The following is a 24,062-nucleotide window of genomic DNA, read 5'->3' on the forward strand; positions in this document are numbered from 1 at the left end:
AAGATGGCAGGCCTTGGAGTCAGAACAATTTGGGTTTAAACCCTAGCTCGTCCTCTTGTTGGCCATGCAGCTTCAGTTCCTCACCTATAAAATGACTAAAATATAATCTACTTCACAGGGTTGCCTGAGGATAAAATGAGAAAGAACTTATTAAGCCCTACAAGTGGATGCTCAATCATTGCTTGTTAGCTCATGGAACTAATTTGCTAGTTTTTCGTAGAAGCCTTCATCCCATGGCCCTGTGGTTCTCATCACCTTACAGTTATAGACCTCATGACAGTCTGAACAGCACCTCCCTCGTCATCACAGAGATGTCTGCTAAGACTTACATTTTAAATACAAGACTCAGGAAACAACACACTAGACTGTTTTTCCCTTTATCCATAATCCTTCTAAAACTTTTTAGGCTTTGACGTATTAATTCATTTGATATTTAAAAATTAATACAACTAGTTTTGCATGAGGAGGGATAAATTAGGGGTTGGGGATTAACAGACACACATGACTATGTATAAAACAAACAAGGACCTACTTACAGCTCAGGGAACTATTTTCAATTTCTTGTAATGACATACAATGTAAAAGAATCTGAAAAGAAAATGTATGTATGTATGTGTATGTATAACTGTATCGCTTTGCTGTACACCTGAAACTAATATTGTAAATCAACCACACTTAAATAAAAAATTTTTAAATAGATGTAAGTAGTTTTGTTTGCCACTAAATGAATTTAGGTGAACTGGGAGAGGGGAGTCTCATAACTTTAAGAAAACCTTAGGTTAATGCATAGAATTCTAAGTCTTTCTCTATTCATACATTTTTCTCAACCTTGGAGCCTCTTGTAGAATACTAGAATTAAGATAGTATCTGATTTGACATACGACGTATTTACTTATTTTAAGCTGAATGCAACGTTACGTTACCTACCCGAGGTCTGCAAAGCCGACTTAGTGCTCTAACCCTAGCTCTCAGGGAGCTCTCTGAGCCAGCACATTACAAAGGCTACCTGCCAAGCTTTACCGAAATGGAGACCATCAAGAATTCACACACCTCACAGGGGTGCCCTTAAAAATAAACGAGATAAAAGTCTTCGGGGAAACTCTGCAAACTCCGAGGCCCCATTAGAAATGTTAATTGCTGCCTTCGCTAGCCTATATTTAAATGTTAGAAAACCCAGGAAGATTCTCCCGAACTCTGGGACGCTCGGCTCCTCTGTGGCTTGGGCCAGTGGCCGGTCCCCGCCGGCCGTGAAGGCCGACTCCGCCCGTTGCCACGCGGTACAACGCGGGCCGGCAGCGATTCCGCCCCCGACGTGGGTCCTCACAGCACTTCCAACCCCACCTGGCCAAGGAGACGGCGGAGCTCGGGCTGTTGGCCCCACACTATGCAGGGGAGCGGGAGGTGAACCCGAAGGCCCCAGTTCCGCTCTCTTCACGTCTCCCGTCTTCGCGGGAATCGGACTGGGCTGGCCAAGACTCTGAGGACGGACCTGGCCTTAGGGACCCCCAAAGTCGGACTGTAAAGTCTCCCCCCGTCCCCGGCCCTCCCGGCAAATGTCCAAGCGCGGGCTGGAGAACCGCCTACGTGCGCGTCGAGGAGGGACCTGGGGGTCTCAGCTCGGCAGCAGGAGGGGAAGCCCCCAAGGCGGGTCTTACATCAGCCACCCCACGTGCGATCGGAGGGCGGGAGGAAGTCGCTCCTGTCCCCGGGAGTGCGCCTTTTGCCCCCAGCCTCCGCCCCTCCCGCCGCGCGTCTCCCCGCCCCGTCCTTGGTGCACCGCGGCCGCCGAGCCGAGCGGCGCCGCGCGGGGCCGAGTCGAGCCGAGCAGCCGCCCGCGCCGCGTCGCCGGTTTAAGCGCAGTGCGGGGCCGCGGCCGGGGGCGGCGGTAGTGAGGACAGCGCTGCGCTCCAGCCCCCTTTTCCCTCCATGGTTTCTCTCCGCTCCCGTGAGTAACTTGGCTCCGGGGGCTCCGCTCGCCTCCCCGCACGCCGCCCGCCTCCCGGGACCGCGCCGCCGGCCCCTGCTGCGAGCAGACCCCTTCCGACGGCCCTCGCTGCGCAGGCTGGGACGCCTCTCCCCCCTCCGCCCCCGCCGCGGAAAGTTAAGTTTGAAGAGGGGGGAAGAGGCAAACATGGACATGAAGAGAAGGATCCACCTGGAGCTGAGGAACCGGACCCCGGCAGCTGTAAGCAGACCCCCCCACTTCGAGCGCCCTCTCCCCCCGATGACTTGCATGTAATGGTGGCCACCTGCGGGGCTCGGGCCGCGGGTTCGCCGGCCCCGGAGCGAGGAAGAGCGCAGCTCGCGGGCTCGGACGGTGAAGGCAGGCGGGCGGGCGCGGAGGGGGGAGCGAGCGCGCGGGGATTAACTCTTTGGCGCCCGCGGGTCCCCGCAGCCGTCCGGGGAAGGCGGTGGGGTGGGGGAAAGCAAACTTTGAGCTCCTCGCCTGCCGGGGTCCTTTCCCCGCGGAGCGCGTGTTCGTGTGGCCGGCGGCAAGGGAGGGAGGAGGGGGTTGTGTAACGCTGGGAGCCATGTTTGCAGCCTCCCGGGATGCGCGGCCGGGCGGAGGCCGGGCCTGCCGAGGAGCCGCGCGGCCAGCTCAGGCTGGGCCCGCTTTGCGCCAGACCGGGCTCCGCGGGCCCCGGGCGGGTCAGGGAAAGGGGCTCGGGTGGCGCGGGTGGCTCCTCCGGCCTGACCTCGCGGTTGGCGCCGGCCCGGTCAGAGCAGGGGCCGAGGGTCGAGCAGGGAGCATCTTCCCTCCGAAGGGGACAAGAAGACCCCTTGGGCACCGGGGGGCTTGGGCGGGCGCGGCCTGGCGCGCGAGGAGCGGGGGAGGGGCGAACCCGGGCAGCGGAGGTGGCGCAACCGCCGCCCCTCCCGAGGCCAAGTTTGAAAAAAGGACCCGGTTCCCGCCATTTTTCAAGCCTAAAAATAAAACTTTCTCCCCCATTTTTATCGCTCCTCTTTGGCCCCTCGGGCCTTCCCTACTTGCGACCTCCCAGGGCTGGCCCCCTCGGCCCGGGCTAGCCGTTGTGGCGTAGGCGGTTTCTCCCTACCACCCCCCCCCGCCGCGGCGGCGGAGCCCGGGGGCCTCTGCCCGGGAGGCTGGCCCCTCGGTGTGGGCGGGTGGCGGCTCCTCGCGTCAGCCCGGGCGCGCCACAGACGGACACAGCGCCATGTTGGCGGGCACCCGTCTCCCTCCGCCGCGTGAGCCGGCCTGCGAGCTCGGCCCGCTGGGCCCTGCTCGCCCGCCCCGGCGGTAGCAGTGGGCCGCCGTTCCCCTGGCCGAGTCTGCGGCTTGTTTGGCGCCCGCCTCGCCGGGGCTGGGCTCGCACTGGCGGGAGCCGCGCGATCCGGCTGCCGCCGACTCGTCTCGGGCACGCTGCCGTCCCCCTCCCCCCTCCTTCTTAAAAGGGCAACGCCAGGCGGCCGCCTCCGCTGGATTCGGGCGCCGGGGGCCTGGGCTCGCGGGCTGGGGCCTCTACCCCCGCACGTGCTCCAGGGCCGCCGATCCGGGCCGGCTCTCTCCCGCCGCGGCTGCGTGAGCAGCGGGCGGGCCTTTAAGAATGCCTCTTTCTTCTCCACTCCGGCCCTCGCCGCGAACTAGAGCGGCTTCCCGCGGCCGGGCACGGGGCCATGTTTCCCGGCCCCCGCGCGGGGAGGCTGCGCCTCAGCCAGACCGCCTCCTCGGGTGAGTGGCGTCCTCTGGCTGGTGGGCAGCCCAGGGGAGTCCTCCCACCCCGTCCCAGGCCAGCGATGGGAGTGTTAACGTGCAGTCAGGTAGCTGTGGGGTAACAAGTTGCCAGCTTGTGGGAATTCGTCAACCATGGTTTACCTGGTGTGCACGCGAGGTTTTCAATCCCTGAGGTTCCCACAAATGTGGCCTTGGGCAGGCCGCACCTCGTGGCTTCACCGCGAGTCCCTGGAGGACCTCGGGGTGGGCGTCTCCACTCAGTCCCCGGGGTTTTAAGGTTGAGGTTTGACCGCAGCCATCCCTTCCGTCCATCGGTCAGACATTTTGTGTTGGCCACGTGCTAGTATATTGAACCGTTAGGCTCCTTCACACTAAAACTTAGTTGTCTCATTTTGAGTTGTTAATATAAGACGTTTGAATTATTACTGAGTAGTTGCAAATCAGTAGACTGTGGAGTAATTAAATTTAGCCAAATTTTCCAAAAGTGCGCACGTAGATATTCAAAGTGCCTTAAAATCTGGAATTTGAGTTTTTTGAATGTGCATAAAGTACTATGAAAATACGCGGCTAAGAGCATTTTGTTCTCTGTGAGAAATACAACTGAGCTGGTGTTGTATATGGAATTTATTCATTATGAAATAACTAATATACTACTTTTTAAAACACACATATATACAAGTGCTAATTTTTCAAGAAATCAACAAGACTTAAACATTTTCCCCAAAGACAGGCTACACTCATGTGGCTATTAAACTTAAATTAAAAGGTCAGCTTATCAGTTACATTATTCACATTTCAAATACCCAAAAGCCACACATGACTAGTGGCTACTGTATTGGACAGCACTAACCTACAGTAATTCACTAGTTTTGTCACATATTTGAGTACCAACAGTATGCCAGGGTTTGGAAAAGCACTGTGAACATGGCAGTGAGCAGCCCCTTCCCTCCTGAAGCCTCAGAACCGAGTGTTGCCTGTTGCCCTAGTGCAATTTAGGGGCCTTGGGAGAGTGTCATGGGAGCCAGGCAAGACTGTGGGAGTGAAGAAAGTCTGCTCTATGGACTCTGACAAGGGGACTGAGACCAGTAGGAGTTAGGTTCTTGGGAGAGGAAAGCTGACCTTAAACTGAAGGCTTTTCAGGAAAAAAGAAATTTGTAGATTTAAAGGAAGTTTTAAAAGAAGAGTTTAAAAATGTTTTGCACAAAAGCATCATCCTTAAGGTAAGTGAGAAGTTAGTTGTAAAATGATTCTTTTAAGACCTAAATCAGCTAGTCACATGGCACCATATGTTTGTTGTTGGGCCAGCTGTTAGAGAGTAGGCTTGACCTCTGGGATCCTGCAGACCCTTGTCACTTGGGGAAAGGAAGAACCCTCTTTCCATTGAATGTATTGGTATAATAAGGATAGGAGGCTCTTAAATTCACAACAGTGTATCCCATGGTTGACCCTGATGTCATGAAGTAAGACCTAACAGTATTTGAGGAGGTAAGTGGAGGTTTGATTGTAAGTGCTTTTATCACAGGGGCTTTTATTGTATGTGTGGGGTTTTTTTGTTTGTTTGTTTTTATTTTGGGGTTTGAAGAAGATCCTGGTAACACCTTACCTTGTGTTCTTTGGGCAAAGTACATGGGAAGAAGATAATAGGTTCATTTCACCGGTTACATCCTCACTTGTTACGTAAATGCAGGTATGCTCATTTCCCTAAGGTAGGGTAACTCATAAATAATGTAATTCAACTTTTTAAAGTCTAAAACACTTCTTTATAACAGAGGTGTTCTCATAGTGGAAAAAATGGCCTAAGATGACATTTAAAAAAATAATTTTCATAAAGAATGGTGATCACCATTTAAAAATATCTTGTAGGCAGGGATAGGGAATGCTTTATACAAAATATTGGTGTCAGTTATTTCACCAAGAGCAAGTTATACAGTGCTAGAATGTACCCTGTACACCATAGAAATGGTGGTAGATGTGAAGAGACACATGCAGTAGCCAGATACAGACCAGATTTAGATGTATTCCAGAATTGGAAAAAATTTCTGTTGTTTACGTAAGGCCCTCATATTTCTACTATACCAAACATGCACCATTGTGAGCACCTCATTAACTATGAATCTCTGTTCCAGTCTTGTGTTCAAAGTTGGAAAGCCAGGCAGTTCCTGTGGCTCACAATCTATGCCCCTGGGGAACACTGGTGGGCTGTATATGCTAGACTGAGACATTCCATATCTCACAAATAAGAGCAGTTTTTTCTTAGTCCCGGTTTACTGAAGGGGGGGGAGGTTTTTCTCACGTATGTCTTTTAAAGTTTTTTTTCTCAAGCTTTTGTCATTTATTGTCTACTGTGATGTGATTTTGAGCTCAATGGGATATTCTGATTGGTTGCATAGCAGCTAATTGGGTTTTTCCCTTGTGTAAGGAATATATCTTCATTGAAGAGAAACTAGATACAAATACGCCAAAAAATAGTAGATATAAAGAATGAAAAACCCCAGAAATCTCACACACACCCCCCTATCCTACCATCTAAATATTCTGATATTTAGTATAGTCCACAAGAATGTTTAATTTTTTCCAAACTCAGATCATGCTATTAATGCATATACTATCTTGTTGCTAAAGTACAGTAAATATCTTTATTTTTCTATGTTACCATTTATTATTTTTACAGCCTGATTGTTAATGTCGGTATAGCCCATGGCATGTTTAGGTTTTTTGCTGTTTAAAATAGTACTGAAATGAACATTTTGTAATGTTAATCTCTGCCAAATTGCTTTTTAGAATGATCTCCTTTACCTACCCACCAGGTAGGATAGGGTTATTTCCTTCCTTCATGCCAACGTTTTGCCACCCAAGCACACTTGAGAACTACTAATATAAATCTGTCCTGTTATTTTGAAAGCATTCTTTTTTAAATTTATTTTTATTTTTAAGATTATCTTTCTGTGCCTCAGTGTCCTCATCTGTTTATTAGTGGAGGTACTGGGGGTTGAACCCAGACCTCATACATGCTAAGCATGCACTCTATGACTGAGCTATACCCTCCCTGCCAAAAAAAAATTACTTAAAATAATAGTAGGGTGGAGAGTTGAAGATTGGTTAACTCAGAAGGATGGAAAATGTCAAAGGTGGCAGGAGTTACTTTCCACATTTTTTAATTTCACTCACTACAATAATCATGTATTTTCTAACTAAAAGAACTGATAGTGATCTTTAATCCTCCATCTCTTTTTCCCTTCTTATAACCGATAATTTAGGAAGGTCACTCAACCACTTAGGGGAAGTTGATCCTTTTTTTTTTTTTTTTTGGAAGAGTAGGAATGAGAGCAAGTTGGAGAGGATGAAAGAAAAATTGCTTGATCTCTTCTGTAGCTCCTAGCTCCAATCCCCATAGTTTGGCTACATTGTATTTCAAAATTTTCAGTGAGAAACTGGAGTATCAGCTTTGCTTATAGCTATAGAAAACAAAAACAAGTTGAACAGAAAGTCATTTGGATTTTTGTTCTTGGTTTTTAAGTGTTTACCTTAAATTCATGTTTGAGAAAAAGCTAGTTTCATTGGGAAATGAGGGATGAAGAGTGAATTTGGCCCCCAAAGTTAAACCATTTATCTTCAAGCAGAACACCAAGTAATTCTACCTTGGACCAAATAGCTCCCTAAGTTGTACATGCAAATGTACAAGTGCCTGCCCAGCCTTTCTTACTAGGTAGTAGCCCTGGGAGAATTGGGGACATAAGGAGATAAAACTAGAGCTGTTTTTCCTTGATTAGAACCACCCATTATGGATCTAGATTGGGAGGCCCTGGAGTTCTATGCCCCCCAGCCCCCACCTGGTGCACTCTCCCTTGCAAGGCAGTCTGGATCCCTTCACACTCAGGAAGGATGGAGGGGAGAGGAGAGGCTTAGTTACCTCAAATGCTGCTGCTGACACAGTGCCTGAGAGCAGACACCTTTTCACCAAGGTCCTGTTTAGAACTTTAGATTGGCTAGAAGGCTGCTGATGGTGGGCTTTCTAGGCCTGTTAATAGTTACCGGGTATACATTCCCTGAACTCTCTCTCCCACTTGTAAACTTCCTGCACCTAAACCCATCCTAGCCATCTCTTCTCCGTGGAAGGGCTGCCCCACCTTCAACAAGAATAGAATGACATCTCATTTTTAATATGCATTATGTATTACTTGTTATAGTCAAATGATTTTTTGTTTACTGACAGTTTATATTTTTATGGCTTGTCTACTTTTTTGTCAGTATTTTGTAGGGTTTTTTCCCCCTCATTTAGGGCAAAAACAATACCTTAAGAAAAAGATAAAATAAATAAATGCAAATACCTAGAATTTCCATATATCAAGAAAGGTCACAAAAAAATCTTAAGGCTTGGTTCCCATTTTAAATAAAGAACTCATAACTCAATAACAGGCTCTTAATGTTTATATTTTTTTCACCTAGCAAGAGATTGTGAGGAAACAATCCTTATTTCAAAGAGCCAGCCCTTCTCAGTTGCCCTTAAGTTTTCAGATATGCTGATTTTCATCAGGAGAGGGAAGGTAGCAGAGGCATCTAGATAAAGGTGGAAGGAAAGGAAGAAAGAAGCAAACGATATAATGGGCCTGTATGCATCCTGAAAGCAGGGTTTCTGAAGAGGAAGTAGACAGGATAGCAAGAAGTAGTGAAGAAGCAAGTGAGAAGTTGCGGTGTTGCAGGTATCACTGACTCTAAATCTGTTTCCTTTTCTGTAGCTGGGGGTAGGATGTGTGGTAGTACAAAGAATGAGTAAATTCTCCATAAATGGTAGCAGTTACTAGAATAGTATCCTTGGCTTTTGAATGGGAGGATGAAGATGTTACTAGTTCCCATCTTCCATTTTAGAACTATCAGCATCTCCTTCCCATAAACATGCTTGATTAATGCTGTTAAACATGTTAGAGTTACTGCAAGAATGCCTTTGGCAGTTAAAACTAATTTGCATTAGTGTAAATTTATCAAGACATGTTTAAAAATTGCAAGTTTCAGAGTCAGCCACAGAACAAGAATGGCAGTGGGAATCATGGTACATATTCACACAGTAAACTGTTTATTAAGTAATCAGTATTTTCATAATCTGCAGATGTGATACCCTTGGGTGGATTTGAATTTTGAATTTCAGGACTTCCAAAGAAGAAGATTTTTATGGCCTGAAAAAGGCACCTAATGTCTAACGGTTATCCTAGAAATGTTTTTCTCACATGTATCACAAAGTGATTCTGGAGGAGGGTATAGCTCAAGTGGTAGAGCAGGTGCTTAGCATACAAAAGGTCCTGGATTCAATCCCCAGTGCCTCCTCTAAAAAATAAATAAGTAAAACCTAATTATTACCTCCCCCCACCAATAAAAATAAATAAATAAAAATATATTAAAACAAAAATTTTAAAAATGATTCTTACTTTGAATTAAGGCCTCTTGCATCTTGAACATTTCCTAGTGTCAAGATGATCTCAGTAAAAATTAATAAAACCAGAAGTGGAAATGTAGTCCAGCAACCTGTAGCCAAAATCTCTTCGGTGATCTCGATGGGAAAAATAAAGCTTTCCTCTTTTCCTTGTGTCAATCTCCTGGGCTTTCAGGTAGACTCAGCCTAAAGGGGTTGCTGGGGGTGGCAGGGAGGAGGCTATCTTCACTCTGTATTTGTGGTTAGAGCCACCCTTTCAGGAACAGACTTGGGAAAAGGAATAAGGGGGATATTGTTTCTTCACATACGTCTTAAGAACTGTAGTTTCTGTCTCTGGAAAGTAAAGAGTTTAAATCTTTATAACATGGTGTGACATTCCACCCTTGATATCTACAAGAATATTGTTATCAAAGGCTTAATCATTTTTCATTTATTTATAACTAATGATCTAGGTCTAAACAGAGTCTGCCCCTATATATGTGGGTGATTTGTTGGGTATTTATGGTTGGAATTTTTACTTTGTTCCTTGTTTCTTGTATGTTTTTGAAAGCTTGTCTCCCTCTTTGTTACCCACAGGTTCGAGAACTTGTCCTGGACAACTGCAAATCAAATGATGGGAAAATTGAGGGCTTAACGGCTGAATTTGTGAACTTAGAGTTCCTCAGTTTAATAAATGTAAACTTGATTTCAGTTTCAAATCTCCCCAAACTACCTAAATTGAAAAAGGTAAGTGGTTTTTCTTTAACAGCAAAAGAGAAAACCATCTTGGGAGGGGAAAAATATTACTCTATCTAAGGAAGCATTTAGTGTAGCAGAGAGCACATGGCCTTTGGAACTGGGCAGATCTGGGATTGAATTCCAGCTCTATCAATTTCCTGATGGGTGATCTTCTGCAGGTTACTTAATCTCTTTAAGGCTCAATTTCCTCACCTATAAACTGGTGATACCACCTGACCTTGCATGCAGAATTGCCGTGATGTGTGGAAATCATACATGTTGGATGCTCAATAAATAATTATGAAGAATAACTGTGAATAACATTTCTTTTATGAATTTGTTATAATATTAACTACGTTTTGTTCTTAGTATGCTCTGGTTTAGGAACCACAGGGGCCTCCTACTTTTCATGTTTTATGTTTGTTGATTAAGGGTGAGTTTAAGTAAAGTCTTCAGATTTGTAGTCTAATATTTCAAACCCATAATATAATTCTTAGTGACTAGGAAGTTTAAAATGTGTTGCGATTGACTGCAAGAATTCATTTTAACAGAACTGCTCTATTTTCCTATCCTAATTTTATTTCCTATCCTAATAAAGCCTGTTAGTGCTTTACTGGTCAGTTATAAACCAATCACTATCTCCTCCAACCACGCCCCCTTCCCGAAAAAAAAAAAACAAAAAAAACCAAGAAAAATGCTTTTTCATGTCCTTGCACATTTACCTGTCAAGAGTCCCAGAATGTCTGAACTGGAAGAAATGTAGATCTTCTAGCCTAGCCCTTTATTTTACAGGCACAGCAGTAGACCCAGAAAGGTATAATAATTTGCCTAAAGCCACCCACAAAAGTGCTTAGTACTGGAGCCAAAACTAGAACCCATATCTCCTATTTGCCAACCTAGGACTTGTTCCATCACATTTGAAAATGTATGTGGTCATAGTAGTCTTGCAGAATTCTCCAGTTTAGGGAATCTCTTTATTAGAGAATTTACATTGAACCTTTATCTAAACAAAGATACAGATAGAAATCTGAACTCAAATTTAGGCAAAGAACAGGTAGGCTGTTTCTGTGGTTGGCTTGCTTAAATCCGAAAGGGGCTGTTTCTTTGGTTAAGTATGGGAATTAAAAACCAGAAGTGCTTTTTGCTTATTTGCCTTATTTAGGTAATAAATGCTCAGGCAGCCGTCATGAGTTGCAGGGTGGCCGTCCTATCAGAAAGAATTCTGTTGTATTTAAATTTGTTAATTTTTTCTTTCTTGCATCTACTTTAGAGGTTCAAATGTAATCCTTTTACATTTGCATGGGTTATTGGTGACATTGGAAGCTCTAATAAGCCCATTAAAAACTGATGGCTTTTTAGCCTCTATCTACATAAACTTTATGCTAGCAGGTCCCTACTATGTGTTTTGTATTCTGTGCTGCTTTCTTAACATCCTGGTACATTTTCCTGAATTACTATGATCTATGTACTATCACACTTATTCAGAAAGTCATTGTATAGGGGAACATCCATATAGAGGCTTTATCAAATCCTTCTGAAGTCTTGTTAATCACTTAACTTTGTGGAGTTGGTGGGGGAGGAATGGAGATGTCTATAAACCAAACCCAAAGGCAGGTTGGATGTTCTCACAGCCGATACAGGCTTTATTTTCTTCTCACCTGAGATGTTCATGTTGGAAGGATGTGAATATTACACATGTTGATAGTCTGACCAAGAGAAATGGTCTCTTTAGTTTCATTTACTATAACCTCAGTAAAGCTGACACTTGAGTCTTCGTTGATTATAGAGATGTACTTTTAAATCTGGACCATGACTAGATATTTTAACAGACTATCCCAATTTGAAGGAAAAAATGTTTTGAAATGTCACATTTTTCTCTTCAGAAATGCTTGGTAATACCTACGCAGCAAACTTGTTTTTTTAAACGCACTCTTTCAATGACTATTTACATTTTTTAAAGGTCCTCTGTTTGGTGTCATGTAGATTTCATTTCATTGCATGCCAGACTAAATGACAGGGGTTTTCATGGTATGCATGGACATAGCATTTACATAGCATAGTGAGGAGCATGTGGATTCTTCTGAAACTAGCCTGCCTGGCTTCATATCATAGATCCACCACTGGGCAAATTACACAGTCTCTTTATTGTTCATTTTCCTCATCTGTAAACGGGGGTAATAATTCTGCCTACCTCATAGGGTTTTTGTGAGATTGGATGAGTTCATGTATTTCTAGTACTTTGAACAATTATTTAAGTACCTGTGTACTTAACACTTAAGTACCATATAAGAGTTAGATAGTTACCATTGTTGTTGGCACTTAGAATAGAATTGAAAGCAGCTATATGGCCTAGGTTTTCTTATCTGCAAACTGAAGAGTTTAGTTTGAATTGGATGCTCTCAACCATCTTACTTTTCCAGGCTCCAATTTTTTTTCATTCTGCGATTCTGATATTCCTTGGTAAAGGTTCATTCCTTCATGGGCATACCACTGCTACTTGACCTGCAGCTGAGAATTAGAGTAGATTCTTATAAATAGTGCCAGATTTGTGCAAGAAGTGGCCTCTGTTGAGTTGGTTTCATCAGTCTTGAAGCTGTTGCCCCAGTCCCTTTTCTGAGGTCATGGGACTTCTTTAAGGGCTTGTTCTGTGGTGTGTACCACTCCTGTAGCCTTTGGGGCAAGATTCCTTGGTGCCTTCCAGATGTAGAACCCCATGACGAATCAGCACTGTACAGAACCAGATTAGGTTTCAAGTGGCCATTGTGAGCTCTGCTTGGCCCACAGAATAAGCTGCTTAGAATGCACAGACTGTTTACCCTTCCTGGCAGGTATAGAGTATTACAGCTTCTCAAAGAATTCTAATTTGCTTTGACCCACTTTTTAGATTAGAAAATGTATTCACTGATGTTGGGGGCCAGTAAACTGTTATAATTAGCACCTGATTTAGAAACAACTCTTCTCATCCTATCAAGTCCCCCCTTCCCTGAAGTGTTTGTGGGATCTATAAACCACTTACTTCTGTTTAATCAAACAAAATGAACATATGTACACTAATAAAAATAGAGATGATTTGATCTTGATAAATACTTGCAAACTGTATTTGTTATTTATGACACCTTAATGATATGTGTTTCTCTGTGTGTTATCTGTGTGCTGTGTGCATTTTCTCTTACAGCTTGAGCTCAGTGACAATAGAATCTTTGGAGGTCTGGATATGTTAGCAGAAAAACTTCCAAATCTCACACATCTAAACTTAAGTGGAAATAAACTGAAAGATATCAGCACCCTGGAACCTTTGGTGAGTAATCGATAATTTGGAAGCCAGGACTTGTTGGTCATTTTCATTTTCATATTTCTTTATGGTGAGGGAAGTAATTGGAAATAATAATTGATCAAGAAAGTGGTGGGGTTTTTTTTTTTTTAATGTTCGTTTTTATAGAAAGTCCAGTTTTCAAGCTCAGGGCCTCTCTAGTTATATGTGTTCCTCTGGCTTTGCTCTCCCTCCCTGATTATTGTGGTGGCTTTCTTGAAAGGGGGGGAATTATTTCCTTTTTTTGCTGTTTTTAAATATATGTTGACTATATAGCCTTAAACATTTCTCTTAAGAAATTTTTCCCCAGACTAGCCAGGCTGTTCTGTACTTTTATAGAAAAGGCTGTTTACATTGAGTGGCATATCTGAGCTGTACATAGAACAGTCCAAGGGCAGCTCCAGTGAGTTCTAGGTCTTCTAATTCATGATCTTATGCTCTAGCTGGATCACTGGTGTCTAAAGTTTTACATGGGAACCCCCAAATTCTCCTCTGTCTTACATGCTGGAATAAGCTATGAAAAGTAGAGTGCCAGTTGGGTTATAGACTTGCTGTGTGACCTTGGGCAAATTGCTTCTTCTCTCTGGGCCTTAATTTCCTCACTTAAAGAAGCTGGAAGGATATAGTCCCTGCCTTACTTACCTCACTTAGGAGTTCTGAGAATAAAACAAGGTAATGCACTTACTTTGCTTTGTAAGTTGGGAAGCTGTGCTATAGGGAGTCCAGTCCATGTGGAGGTTATAGGGACCAGAAAAGAGCTTCTGGAGGCAGGGGTCATGCAGGGTAGGGGGCAGCTCCACAGGCTGTTTTCTTTGGCTGCCACCTGGAAATTTCTATGGTTTTAAGATTATTAAATGACTTTTCCCCCTAAATAATACATTTTATTCATAGAGGTAGAATTCAATTCTAATAAGGCTAATGAAACTCAAACTTGTTTCATACCACCCAGAGAAGCCTGTGCTTCTTTCTGATTTTTTTGTTAGACATAAAGTTGTATTTCCATCTGACTTAACTGGGAAAGGGGTTATGTAGCAGATAGGAGCTGTCTTTCAGGAGCCACAAGAGCAGAACCCAAGAGGATAAGGCATCCTTCTGCTGTCTGTATCTTTTCTGATGCCACAATTTATTAAAATAATTTGGATTTCATATCACTTGTACAGAATGCTCTGTTGCTATTTCAAAAGAATATAGAGTTAAATTATGTTTTCTTTTAATGAAGAGGATTTCCTGCCAGAACTATAGGGTCTTTTCCCTCCTAATGGATAATTGAGGCTGTGCTCCAAAACAGATTTAATCACCAATTTTGTGAGTCCCTTTGTTTTTACATTTCATTAAGTAGACCACATTAGCTCATATTTCTCGTAAGTATTGGGAGCCTGGTGCTCACCTTTTTTCCATGAATTTTGCCCCTTTTTTCCTGCTATAGGTACACCCAGATACTTGGGCTCCCTCCTTTTTTTTTTTTTTAAACTAGTTCTGTTTTCCTCCAAACCAATCCCCATTTCTAGTATTTAAGCAAGCACTGCATTTTGCTTTATTCAAGAACATTAACATTTGCCCGTTGTATCCTCATATAAGGCAGAGAAGAGAGAATGTCCTCCTTTTAGAAATGAAGAAAACGAATTTAATTACTTAGCAGCCTCAGATAAATGGCGAGCAGGGATTCAAATCCAAGTCCTCCAGTCTTTCCATTGCCCTTTGAACCTGTTATCTTTTTATCTATAAAGTTTTTCCATACCCAGATTGACCTAAGCTGGGAATTCCAGCAGGAGCACTAAATTAAGTGCTGATGGTCTCCCAGTCAGATGGGCTACATTAAGCCTTTGTTGTTTGTGTTAATGATAGGCCTATCAATTTAGGGTCATTGTAAGCATTGGAACCCCTTTTCTCTGGAACAGAATACCAGGCAGTTAGTACCTTTTCATGCTGTTACCTAGTTCTCATGGCAACCTTAGTCTTCTTTGATGTTTCATCAGAAGCTTTTGTTAGTGTCATAGCATTTAGAGGTAGAGCAGAAGCAAACATTGTGTGGGAGTTGTTTGCATGGTGTGTTCCTGACCTGGTCAGTGATATAATTAGGGCCCTTTGGTGGCTATGAAATTCTCAAACCCCTGAGACTGTGAAGAATGAGAAATAAGCATTATAATATTTACCATTTTTGGAGGATCTGCTATGTACCATACACCACAGTGGATGCTTTGTGTATGTTGTCTCATTAGTAATCAACATTTCTACAAAGTGGATAGAAATAGCATGACCCTTATTTTATACATGAGGAAGTTGAGGCTTAGGAGAGGCTGAATCCATTGTCCAGAGTCACACACTTGGCTAGCCATTTGACTGACCCACAGCTCCACAAACCCATGACTATCTGGAAAGGTTGAACTCCTGCCATTCTCCTGAACTTGTTCAGATTCCTGGGGGTGCTAGGTGGGTCTCCTGGAGTTACAACTTCAGGATAAATAAATCTGTGGAAGGTGAAGGGGGGAAATGGGTCCATTTCTACTTTGGAAGGTATTCTTCAGTGGGGGAAAACACCATCCTCATCCTCATCAACCACATACATTTTGACACCGTCTACTTTGAGCCCAGTTCTTACAGTCAATGCAATGATTGTGAATGCCTCTGCTTACTACAGGGACATTAATCGAGAGACAAAGAAGGCATCAATTCAAACTTCCTTGGACACCTTTTTTAAGAGACCTGGGCCATCCAAACCATCCCCCAAAGCCCTTCTAAATTCTAAGAAGGCAAGCAAAATTATTGTTAATAAAATGTTTAATGTTTATTATGGCTAGCCTATTAGTTTTAGGCCAAATTTCTGAAATGGTAGAGTTGTGATTTTTTTTTTAAGTAGTATTTACACATTACATAGAGATCCTAAATAATCTGTGTGTATATTTTGGGCCTTAAAGCATAATTTTACTGCTTTAAACAATTCTAGAGTGCTACAATTTGGTGTTTTGTTGTTTATTTGCTTTCACTTCGTTTTCTAGCATATTGTTTGACCTGTCCAAGTTACTCATAATGCGTCCTTCCTGAAAGGGTAGTTACAACTGTCACAGATTCAGAGTTTCAGAAACAGGAGAGCCTTGGAGGCCCTGTACTAGGATAGTCAACAGAATTAGAAAATGGGCTTGGAACACTGTAGAGTTTCAAAGATCAGGGGTTGTGTACATTTTTGTACATTGATTCCTAGGGAATAATGTTGAGCAGTAAATTCCCTTGAGCAAAGAATTTAGACGAGTCTCTGTGGGAAAGCTGCCTAAATTTACTTGTTCTATCCTAGCTGGTGTAGTCAATCTTGTTGTGCAGAAAAAAGAGTTCCCCACTTGTCTGGGGTGCTGTTTCAGCATTTTTTTTCCTTTTTGGCAAGAACTCATACCTCGGCTTCTGGAGGTCAGGGGCTCTCCAGTAGGGAACCTAATCTGAAAGCTACATGACATAAAAGCCCTTCTCCCTGTGATCAGAAGGGCTGGGGACAGTATTCTTAAGACCTCGGGGGACCGACTTACATAAGCACATTATTGGATTCACAAAACTCTTGGATCATTGTACGTTGGTGTTTTGAGGAGTACATTTGCCTGTTGCTGTAACCCTGTTCTGTGTTCCCTGCCTGGCTCTGTGTTCCCAAGGGCTGTTCAGTGAGAATAAAATCAGTGTGGGAACCTCTTCTTTGATAAGGAAGATGAAGCTTTTGTGTGTGCAGGGTCAGCAACCCTTTCCTCTAGAGGACCACCTAATAGTAGGTCTTTTAGGCTTTGTAGGCTGTACAGTCCCTGTCAAAACTACTGCACTTTGCCATTGAACCACAGAAGAAGCCACACATAATACACAAACAGGTGTGGCTATGTTCCAGGAAAACTTGTCCTGAAGACACGGCTTTGTTTCATCTGTGTTTCTTCCCAGGTTCTCGTGAATGTTGAAATAGACTTCCCAATAAAGCATCAAAGCCTTTAAACATCAACGTTTATTTTTTGCAACTTACTTCATAGAGATCCTCTTAATATTTTTATAGTACCACCCTCTTAGAGAATACCAAGCTTTTTCTCTTGATTCAGACCCATTAAAAGTTAAACTTACGAAGCTGTATATCCATATGCCTTCCAGGCCTGTTCTAAAAGGCACCAGGCTACATGGTACTTCATATTTTGTGTTTACTCTTTATAGGTTTGCCCCCTCTTCTCCCTGTGAGGGTCTGTTGTCACTTTCTGTTGCTGTCTCCTTACTTGCCTATAATACTACCTCTGTCCCCCATCTCTTAATTCACCCTTAATCAAAACTTAATAGACCTGGGATTGAAATACTAGGACACTGATGTGATAACAAATGAAGATCTGAGTAAAATACATGGACACTTTCCTATCCACTTTGGCTGCTCAGAAAACTTTTCTTGGGCCAGGTTTTTAAGAGAGAAAGATGAAACTGAGGTCCTGAATAATTGAGGTACTGTAACAAAACTTTTAAGGTATGGTAAAATCAGAAGAATTTTACATCAGAAAGTTCTGGTAATAGTGTCAATCTTCCCTAAGAATTAGAAAAGAAGAAAAGAGTGTAATGTTTCTCTACTTATGAAGTTTCAAGTCTGAGTCCCCCTTCTTTTTCCCAGCCTGTATTGACTCCTGTCTTCCTGGAAAATATCTGCATCACACACTTGGTGCTTTACTGTACTCTGTTCTCAAGTGTTTCATATCTATGTCCCCAAGGAGAAATCACAAAAATCTTGACATTTGAATAGATTGCAGTCCGTCATATACTACCACCTCAGAGCATTGAAGACTTAACTGCTTGATAACCCAGCAAGTTCTTATTGGTCATTTGATTACTGAAACATTAAAATTTAGTTTTGAATCAGATTTATTAAACTCTCTGATTTGTCTCATACTGTGAAAAGATCCAATTTTAATAAGTACTTCAAATTCATATTTCTTAAGACTACTCATGCTGCCAAAAGAAAAAAAGAATCTGAGAAGGTAGAGAAGGGAAGAACTAGTTAAAATTTTAGTGACCTAATGTAAAGGTTGTAAAGGACTTGAAATATTTTCCTGTGTATAAGGCTGAGTAGGTAGCAGCTAATTGAATACAGAGCCTTGAATTTTACCTCTTTGGGAGATGGGTTTTGTTGTTTATGTTCCTTTGGTTTAGGAGGTATGTTTCTTGGTCCTTTTCTTCAGAAAAAGTTGGAATGTCTGAAAAGCCTGGATCTGTTTAACTGTGAGGTTACTAACCTGAACGACTACCGAGAGAGTGTCTTCAAGCTCCTGCCCCAGCTGACCTACCTGGATGGCTATGACCGAGAGGATCGTGAAGCCCCTGACTCAGATGCCGAGGTGGACGGTGTGGATGAAGAGGAGGAGGATGAGGGTGAGTGGGTACAACATCCAGTGAACCTAGTTTTTGCCTTTCAAAGGCCCTGATAAAGCTATTGAATGTTCTTGCTACTGAGCAGAAAAATTTATATCCATGCCGTGCATGTAGGCATTCTGTTAAATTTGGAGCTCTTAGGACATTGAAGTCTTCAAATGATTCAAAATGGAAAATGCTTTGTTAGCTGACTAGTCTTGAACTCAGAGCCTAGAGATCATAGACTGTGCTCCAGCCCATGGCGGTACTTGTAGTTTACCTTTTACTTAAAAGGACCATTGTCTCAGGTCTCTTGCTTTTGTCCTAGCTGTTCCCCTTTCTTGGCTACTACCTACTTATCCACAGTCAGCTTTGTCAACACTTCCAGGAAGCATTTGGTGACGCCAGCAAGCTAGGTTAGATTCCTGTGTGTGCCACAGCATTGCCTTGCTTACCTCTTTCATAGCACTTGTCATTCTCTGCTATTCTTGTCCCTTCCACGTATGCTATGATTATCTTCTTACCTTTTAATTCACAGGGCCGAGCACTTAGGAGGTACTTAGTACATGTTTTTTATATGTAAATATAAATATACATTTCCTGCTTTCAATATGACTAGAGTTTTAAAATTAATTATTTTAAAGCACTATATGTTGCATTCCATTTTTCATTAATAAAGGAAATAATCTCTGGCTATAACATGGAATTACAATGTAATTTTTATTTTTGACACTTAATCAAGGTTTTACCATCCAATTATCTCTATTATCTCTTTGTATATTTTCTGCTCAAACTATCCCTCCTGATTAGCTTGTGTTTTCCTTGCATAGTGACGTGATTACTCTGAGTCATTCTTAGGATAAAAGGCTTCTCACCTCCAATGGCTTAGAGGATGCAGAACAATTAGTTTGCAAATAAGTCAACATGAAGAAAATTTATTCTCATAGAGTTCCTGGTGTTGCTGGAATTTGCAGTATTATTGGACTTGAAGCATTGTTTTTAATACCTCTTTAAAGATAAAAGTTCATAAGACAGAAATGCTTAAAAGTGGAGAGCATCATCAGGCACCTTGGGTGCAGTTAATAGGGCAATACTCTGGAAGCATTTTACAGTTCTTTATTACCGCAGATTTCAGACAGGATGAAAAGTGATGGGATGTTAAGTGGTAAAGTGGACACAGAATAGCTCAGCTTGTTTCAGATGTTTACATCACTTAATGCCCTTCACTACTGGTTCTCAGTTTTTCTTAAAAACCAGTCTTGTTTTTATTTTATTTACGTTCACCTTAAATGGATTGAAAGGCCACCTGTATGCAGGAGCCCATAAAGGAAATCCCTTGGAGGTTGGAGGGCAGTTCTTGAGAGCAAGATCAATTAGGCAACAAATATATGTGCTAGGCTCTGTGGAAAGTAGTTTCAAAAGAAAAAATAGACATAGTTCCTGTCCCCTTGAAGCTACTGTCTACTAAGAAGGAAAATGTTAAATAATCGTAACTAAATAAATAATCACAAGTGAGCAAAATGTGTGGTAATGGAAGCAAAATGTGTGGTAATGGAGAAGCATCACGTAGTCATGTGGGAACATAGAGCTGAGATTAGGCGGTTTGGCAAGTCAGCCTGAGGAAGTGATGTTTAACTGAGAATCAAAGGTCGAGTCAGTGTTAGCCATGCAGAAAAGGCAGGGAAGAGTGCGCAGAGTCCAGGAGGTAGGAGCGAGCACAGCAAGCTCCAGGACCAGGAGAGAGAACTGCTTGACTAGAGGCCTGCACCAAATGGAGGAGAGACACAGTACCTTTCAGCTGGCCTGGCTGCCTCCCCTGTCCCCACGCCCACCGTCATCCCCATCGTGGGGTTATTATGGCTGTTTCTCAGGTTCTTGATTTGCACGGCTGGTTTGTAGTGGTACCCTTAACCCAGAGAAAATGGGTGGTATTCTTAGGTTATTTTGGTTTTTTGTCTGAGAGGGGTGTTCTTCCTTCTTTCCCTTCCTTTCCTTCCTTCCTGGAAAATTTCAAATATAGACAGTGGTAGAAATACCAGTAAAACCAACTTTCATGTTTGCCTTACCGAGTTTCAACAATTCCTGTTTCATGGCTGATCTTACTTTAAACATACACACTTCCCCCCTTCCTTATTTTGAAGCAAATTGTAGAGGTTGTATCATTTCATCGGTAAGTATTATGGTACACCTAGTCCACCAGGATTCCTGGCCTCCAGGTTTTATGAGACTCGAGATAAAGGGACTGAGCTGCAGCAGCGTGGGAGAAAGAAGGTCGCTGTGGTTTGTGCTTTCTCCTGATGGTGTAGCCCAGCACTGTCCTGTGGACCAACCCAAAGCTCCACAACCTTAGCAGGTGTGCCTTGTGGGGCACACAGGGTATTTAATGAATTCGTTTTGGACTATTTTCAGAAGGAGAAGATGAGGACAAGGAGGAGGATGAGGATGGTGAGGAGGAAGAGTTTGATGATGAAGAAGATGAAGATGAAGACGAAGATGTAGAAGGGGAAGAGGATGAAGATGAAGTCAGTGGGGAGGTCAGTGCAAATCTTGCTGACCTGTTTCCTATTTGCAGTTAAAATAAAAGTGGATTTTTTTTTTAAAGGAAAAGAAAAAGCCTTTTGAAGAAGTTAAGGTACTCATAAATAGATGGATTTCTGTCTGATTAATTTAGCTCTTGCCCCCTTTTAGTAAATACTAAACAGAGTACTTATTGAATGCCTACTAGACAGTGCTTGGCTCTGCAGAGTAAGTTTTGACCCTTTAACTTTGGGAGGCATCAGCGAGTTGAGTATTCAATCAGCAGGATGAGAAAACTGGAAACATTGATAACAATGGTATGTCCATCTCCTTGTTGGGAAGGGTATATTTACCAAGTCTGAACTTTCTTGTATATCCAGCTTAATACAGTAGATACACATGTGCCTGCTATGTTGAAGAATTGAGGATACAAAGTTGAATCAAAATGTGGTCCTACTCTGAAAGAACAGGTAGTCTAGTTTATGGGACACATAGTAATACAGTATCTCTGAGGAGCTGAATGCCATAGAAGGACAGGAGAGAGGAGTGAGTTAACTTTGATCCTAAGGGGATTTGTGAAAACAGGCCAAGAAAATAGATGTCATCAAAAAAGCATGTTCTTTTGTAGTACAAACATAAGGCTGAGCATTTGTGTAATTTCATAGGTCTAATGAATTAAATTAAGTTTGTGAAAGAAGCTTTTTAAGAAGATTTTAAATTAAGCTCATTTAAGAAAAACTAACAGTTCTCAGTATATTAAAGTAGGTAAAAATAAACTTAGTTTTTTCCTGGCGGACTGTTACATGTATTGACAATCATCATTTTTCTTTGTACTCCTCAACTGAGCAGACTTAATCTAATAGTGGTATGCTATTTACCATTCCATAGGAAGAAGAATTTGGACAGGATGGAGAAGTTGATGAAGATGAAGATGATGAGGATGAAGATGAAGATGAGGATGAAGGTGGGTTAAACCTGTACTATGGTCCCCCTCAGTTAAAAATCAGGGGGAAATTCCATTAATTTAGAATTTGAAACCACTGAGAAGAAAATAAAATGCCTTTGACCCTCATGGTCTTCACAGGCACTTGTATAGCCACATCAGTGCATCTGTGCTGGTTCAGCCCCCTGGCTCTACAAGAATTAATAATACCTACATGAGGGTGGGAAGCCTGTCCTCAGTCCCCACACGTTTTTTTAGACCCCATCATTTAGGTTACTGTCAGGCATGAGATTTCTGTTTGGAATTTTTTCATTAAAAAAATTCTTAATTGGATCGTAATTTTTGCCAGATATATAAATAGCACCTTTCCAATTTTATTAATGTTATTCCTTTTCTCACCACAACCAAAACTAGTGAAACATCTATTTATTACTTGTCAAAAGTACAGATTCTAACGCTTATGTAAGTCAGAGTACCAGGTTGTTTGCTGTGCTTTCCACTGGTTCATACTTTCAGCATCTGCACAGGACTAAATTTACATTGGATATAGTGATGGTTAGGCTCTGATTTCTGCCTTCAAGGAGCATTCCGGAACACACTTCAATGCAGGTTTAGTTAATTTCATTAAAATAGCCATGAGTTTTTACTAGTTGAAAAAACAGAATGGTGCATAGGCCTCTGTGTCTCAAATATCTAAGGAGTCTAAGAAATCTTTTTATTTAATATAAACTGGCTACAGTTTGAGTCTTGCCATGTTCTAGGCTAAATACTTTTGATCCTCAGAATAACCCTATAGAGTCAGTGCCATTGTACCCATTTTACAAACGAGGAAACAGGCTTAAAGCGGTGTAAGTGGCCTGCCAAGATCACTTGTCAGTGAGCCTGGCTCAAAAATAGTCTAGCTAACTCCAGAGTCCTTGCTGTGCATTTTAGTAACTGCTAATGTCTAATTGTTGGGACCAACAAGTATAAGAAAACTAAGAAACATGTGACGGCGATTTAAAATTGAGAAAACGGACTTGACTTGGCTATGATTTGAGACGCTGCTGTGCATTGTGCCCTTCTTGGTTCTGTAGTCACTATTTATGCTCCTTCAAATTAATACTTCTTAATTAACAACTTGTCCATCTGATCAAGCTTATTACATCATTTTTTTTAAATCTCCCAACCATTAAAAAATTCATTGTTGTTACCTCCATTAGCAATAACTTAGGCAAAGTAAATGCATTTCCAGTTGTTTTAAAGTGAATTTTTGCTATTGTACAGAGGAGGAAGAAAGCGGGAAAGGTGAAAAGAGGAAGAGAGAAACAGATGATGAAGGAGAAGATGATTAAGACCCCAAATAACCTGCAAAAAAGAACTGTTCAGTATTGGTTGGACTGCTCATATGGATTTGGTAGCTGTTTTAAAAAAAAAAAAAAATGGTAGCTGTGATACAAACCCCAGGACACCCACCCACCCAAAGAGCCAAAGAATAGTTCCTGTGACATTCCGCCTTCCTCCACTTAGTCCCTCTTGGAAATCCACCACCAAGCTTTGGGACTTACCCCAACAAAATTGTAAGTGTTGTTAGGTTTTGTGTAAGACTCTTGCTGTAGCCTGGATAGCTGTGAGTGGTGAGTCACCCGTCTGTGGCTCCCAGTCACGCCGAGATTGTAACAGCATTTTTACTTTCTGTACAACAAAGAAGCTTTGTAAATAAAATCTTAACATTTTGGGTCTGTTTTTTCATGCTTTTCTTTTCTTTTTAATGAAATTTTTTTACACTAGGACATTTTATGTGACAACTGCCAAAAAATATTTTTAAGAATTAAGTGAAATAAACACGTTCCTCTTTGGTAAAGCCTAGTTGTATGCTTACATTTGTAAATTAAGACTTTGATTGTAAGCCTGTGTTAAAACACCCTAAAGAACTAGTTTCTTTGGCATTTTTATTTTAGAGATTGTTGAGGGGAAATACACAATATGTGGGATCTTTGAGCATTTAAATCTAATCCTCATTCTTGATTGTGGAAATAAATGAAGTAGACTTTTGAAAAATAATGTTTGAAATTCAGTGTCCTGGAGCCCATGAACGCCAGTAAAAATACTGTTAGATTCAAATAATAGACGA

The 24,062-nt window shown here is 42.2% G+C and overlaps 2 protein-coding genes across 4 annotated transcripts in view; one reads left to right on the forward strand and one right to left on the reverse strand.

Annotated features, from left to right (window-relative positions):
• HEMGN (hemogen) overlaps window positions 1-3,985 on the reverse strand; it is a 46,831-nt gene extending 42,846 nt beyond the window's left edge. Inside the window, exon 1 of one of the 3 annotated variants that reach the window (XM_045515229.2) lies at window positions 3,836-3,985. The gene's annotated coding sequence lies outside the window, so the exon portion shown is untranslated. Of the gene's footprint in view, window positions 1-2,233; window positions 2,337-3,835 lie in introns of those variants that run through there. The other 2 variants (XM_074361875.1, XM_074361877.1) reach the window with 2 other exon arrangements.
• On the forward strand, window positions 1,800-23,666 carry ANP32B (acidic nuclear phosphoprotein 32 family member B). The gene is made up of 7 exons (XM_074361878.1): window positions 1,800-2,185; window positions 9,696-9,845; window positions 13,012-13,134; window positions 18,321-18,510; window positions 20,899-21,023; window positions 21,895-21,970; window positions 23,216-23,666. Exons 1-7 carry the CDS (start codon window positions 2,132-2,134, stop codon window positions 23,281-23,283), a joined length of 786 nt encoding a protein of 261 aa, XP_074217979.1. The 5' UTR covers window positions 1,800-2,131; the 3' UTR covers window positions 23,284-23,666.
• Window positions 23,667-24,062: the final 396 nt, after the last annotated feature.

This window comes from Camelus bactrianus, chromosome 4 (assembly GCF_048773025.1).
Source record: "Camelus bactrianus isolate YW-2024 breed Bactrian camel chromosome 4, ASM4877302v1, whole genome shotgun sequence".
NCBI lineage: Eukaryota > Metazoa > Chordata > Mammalia > Artiodactyla > Camelidae > Camelus > Camelus bactrianus.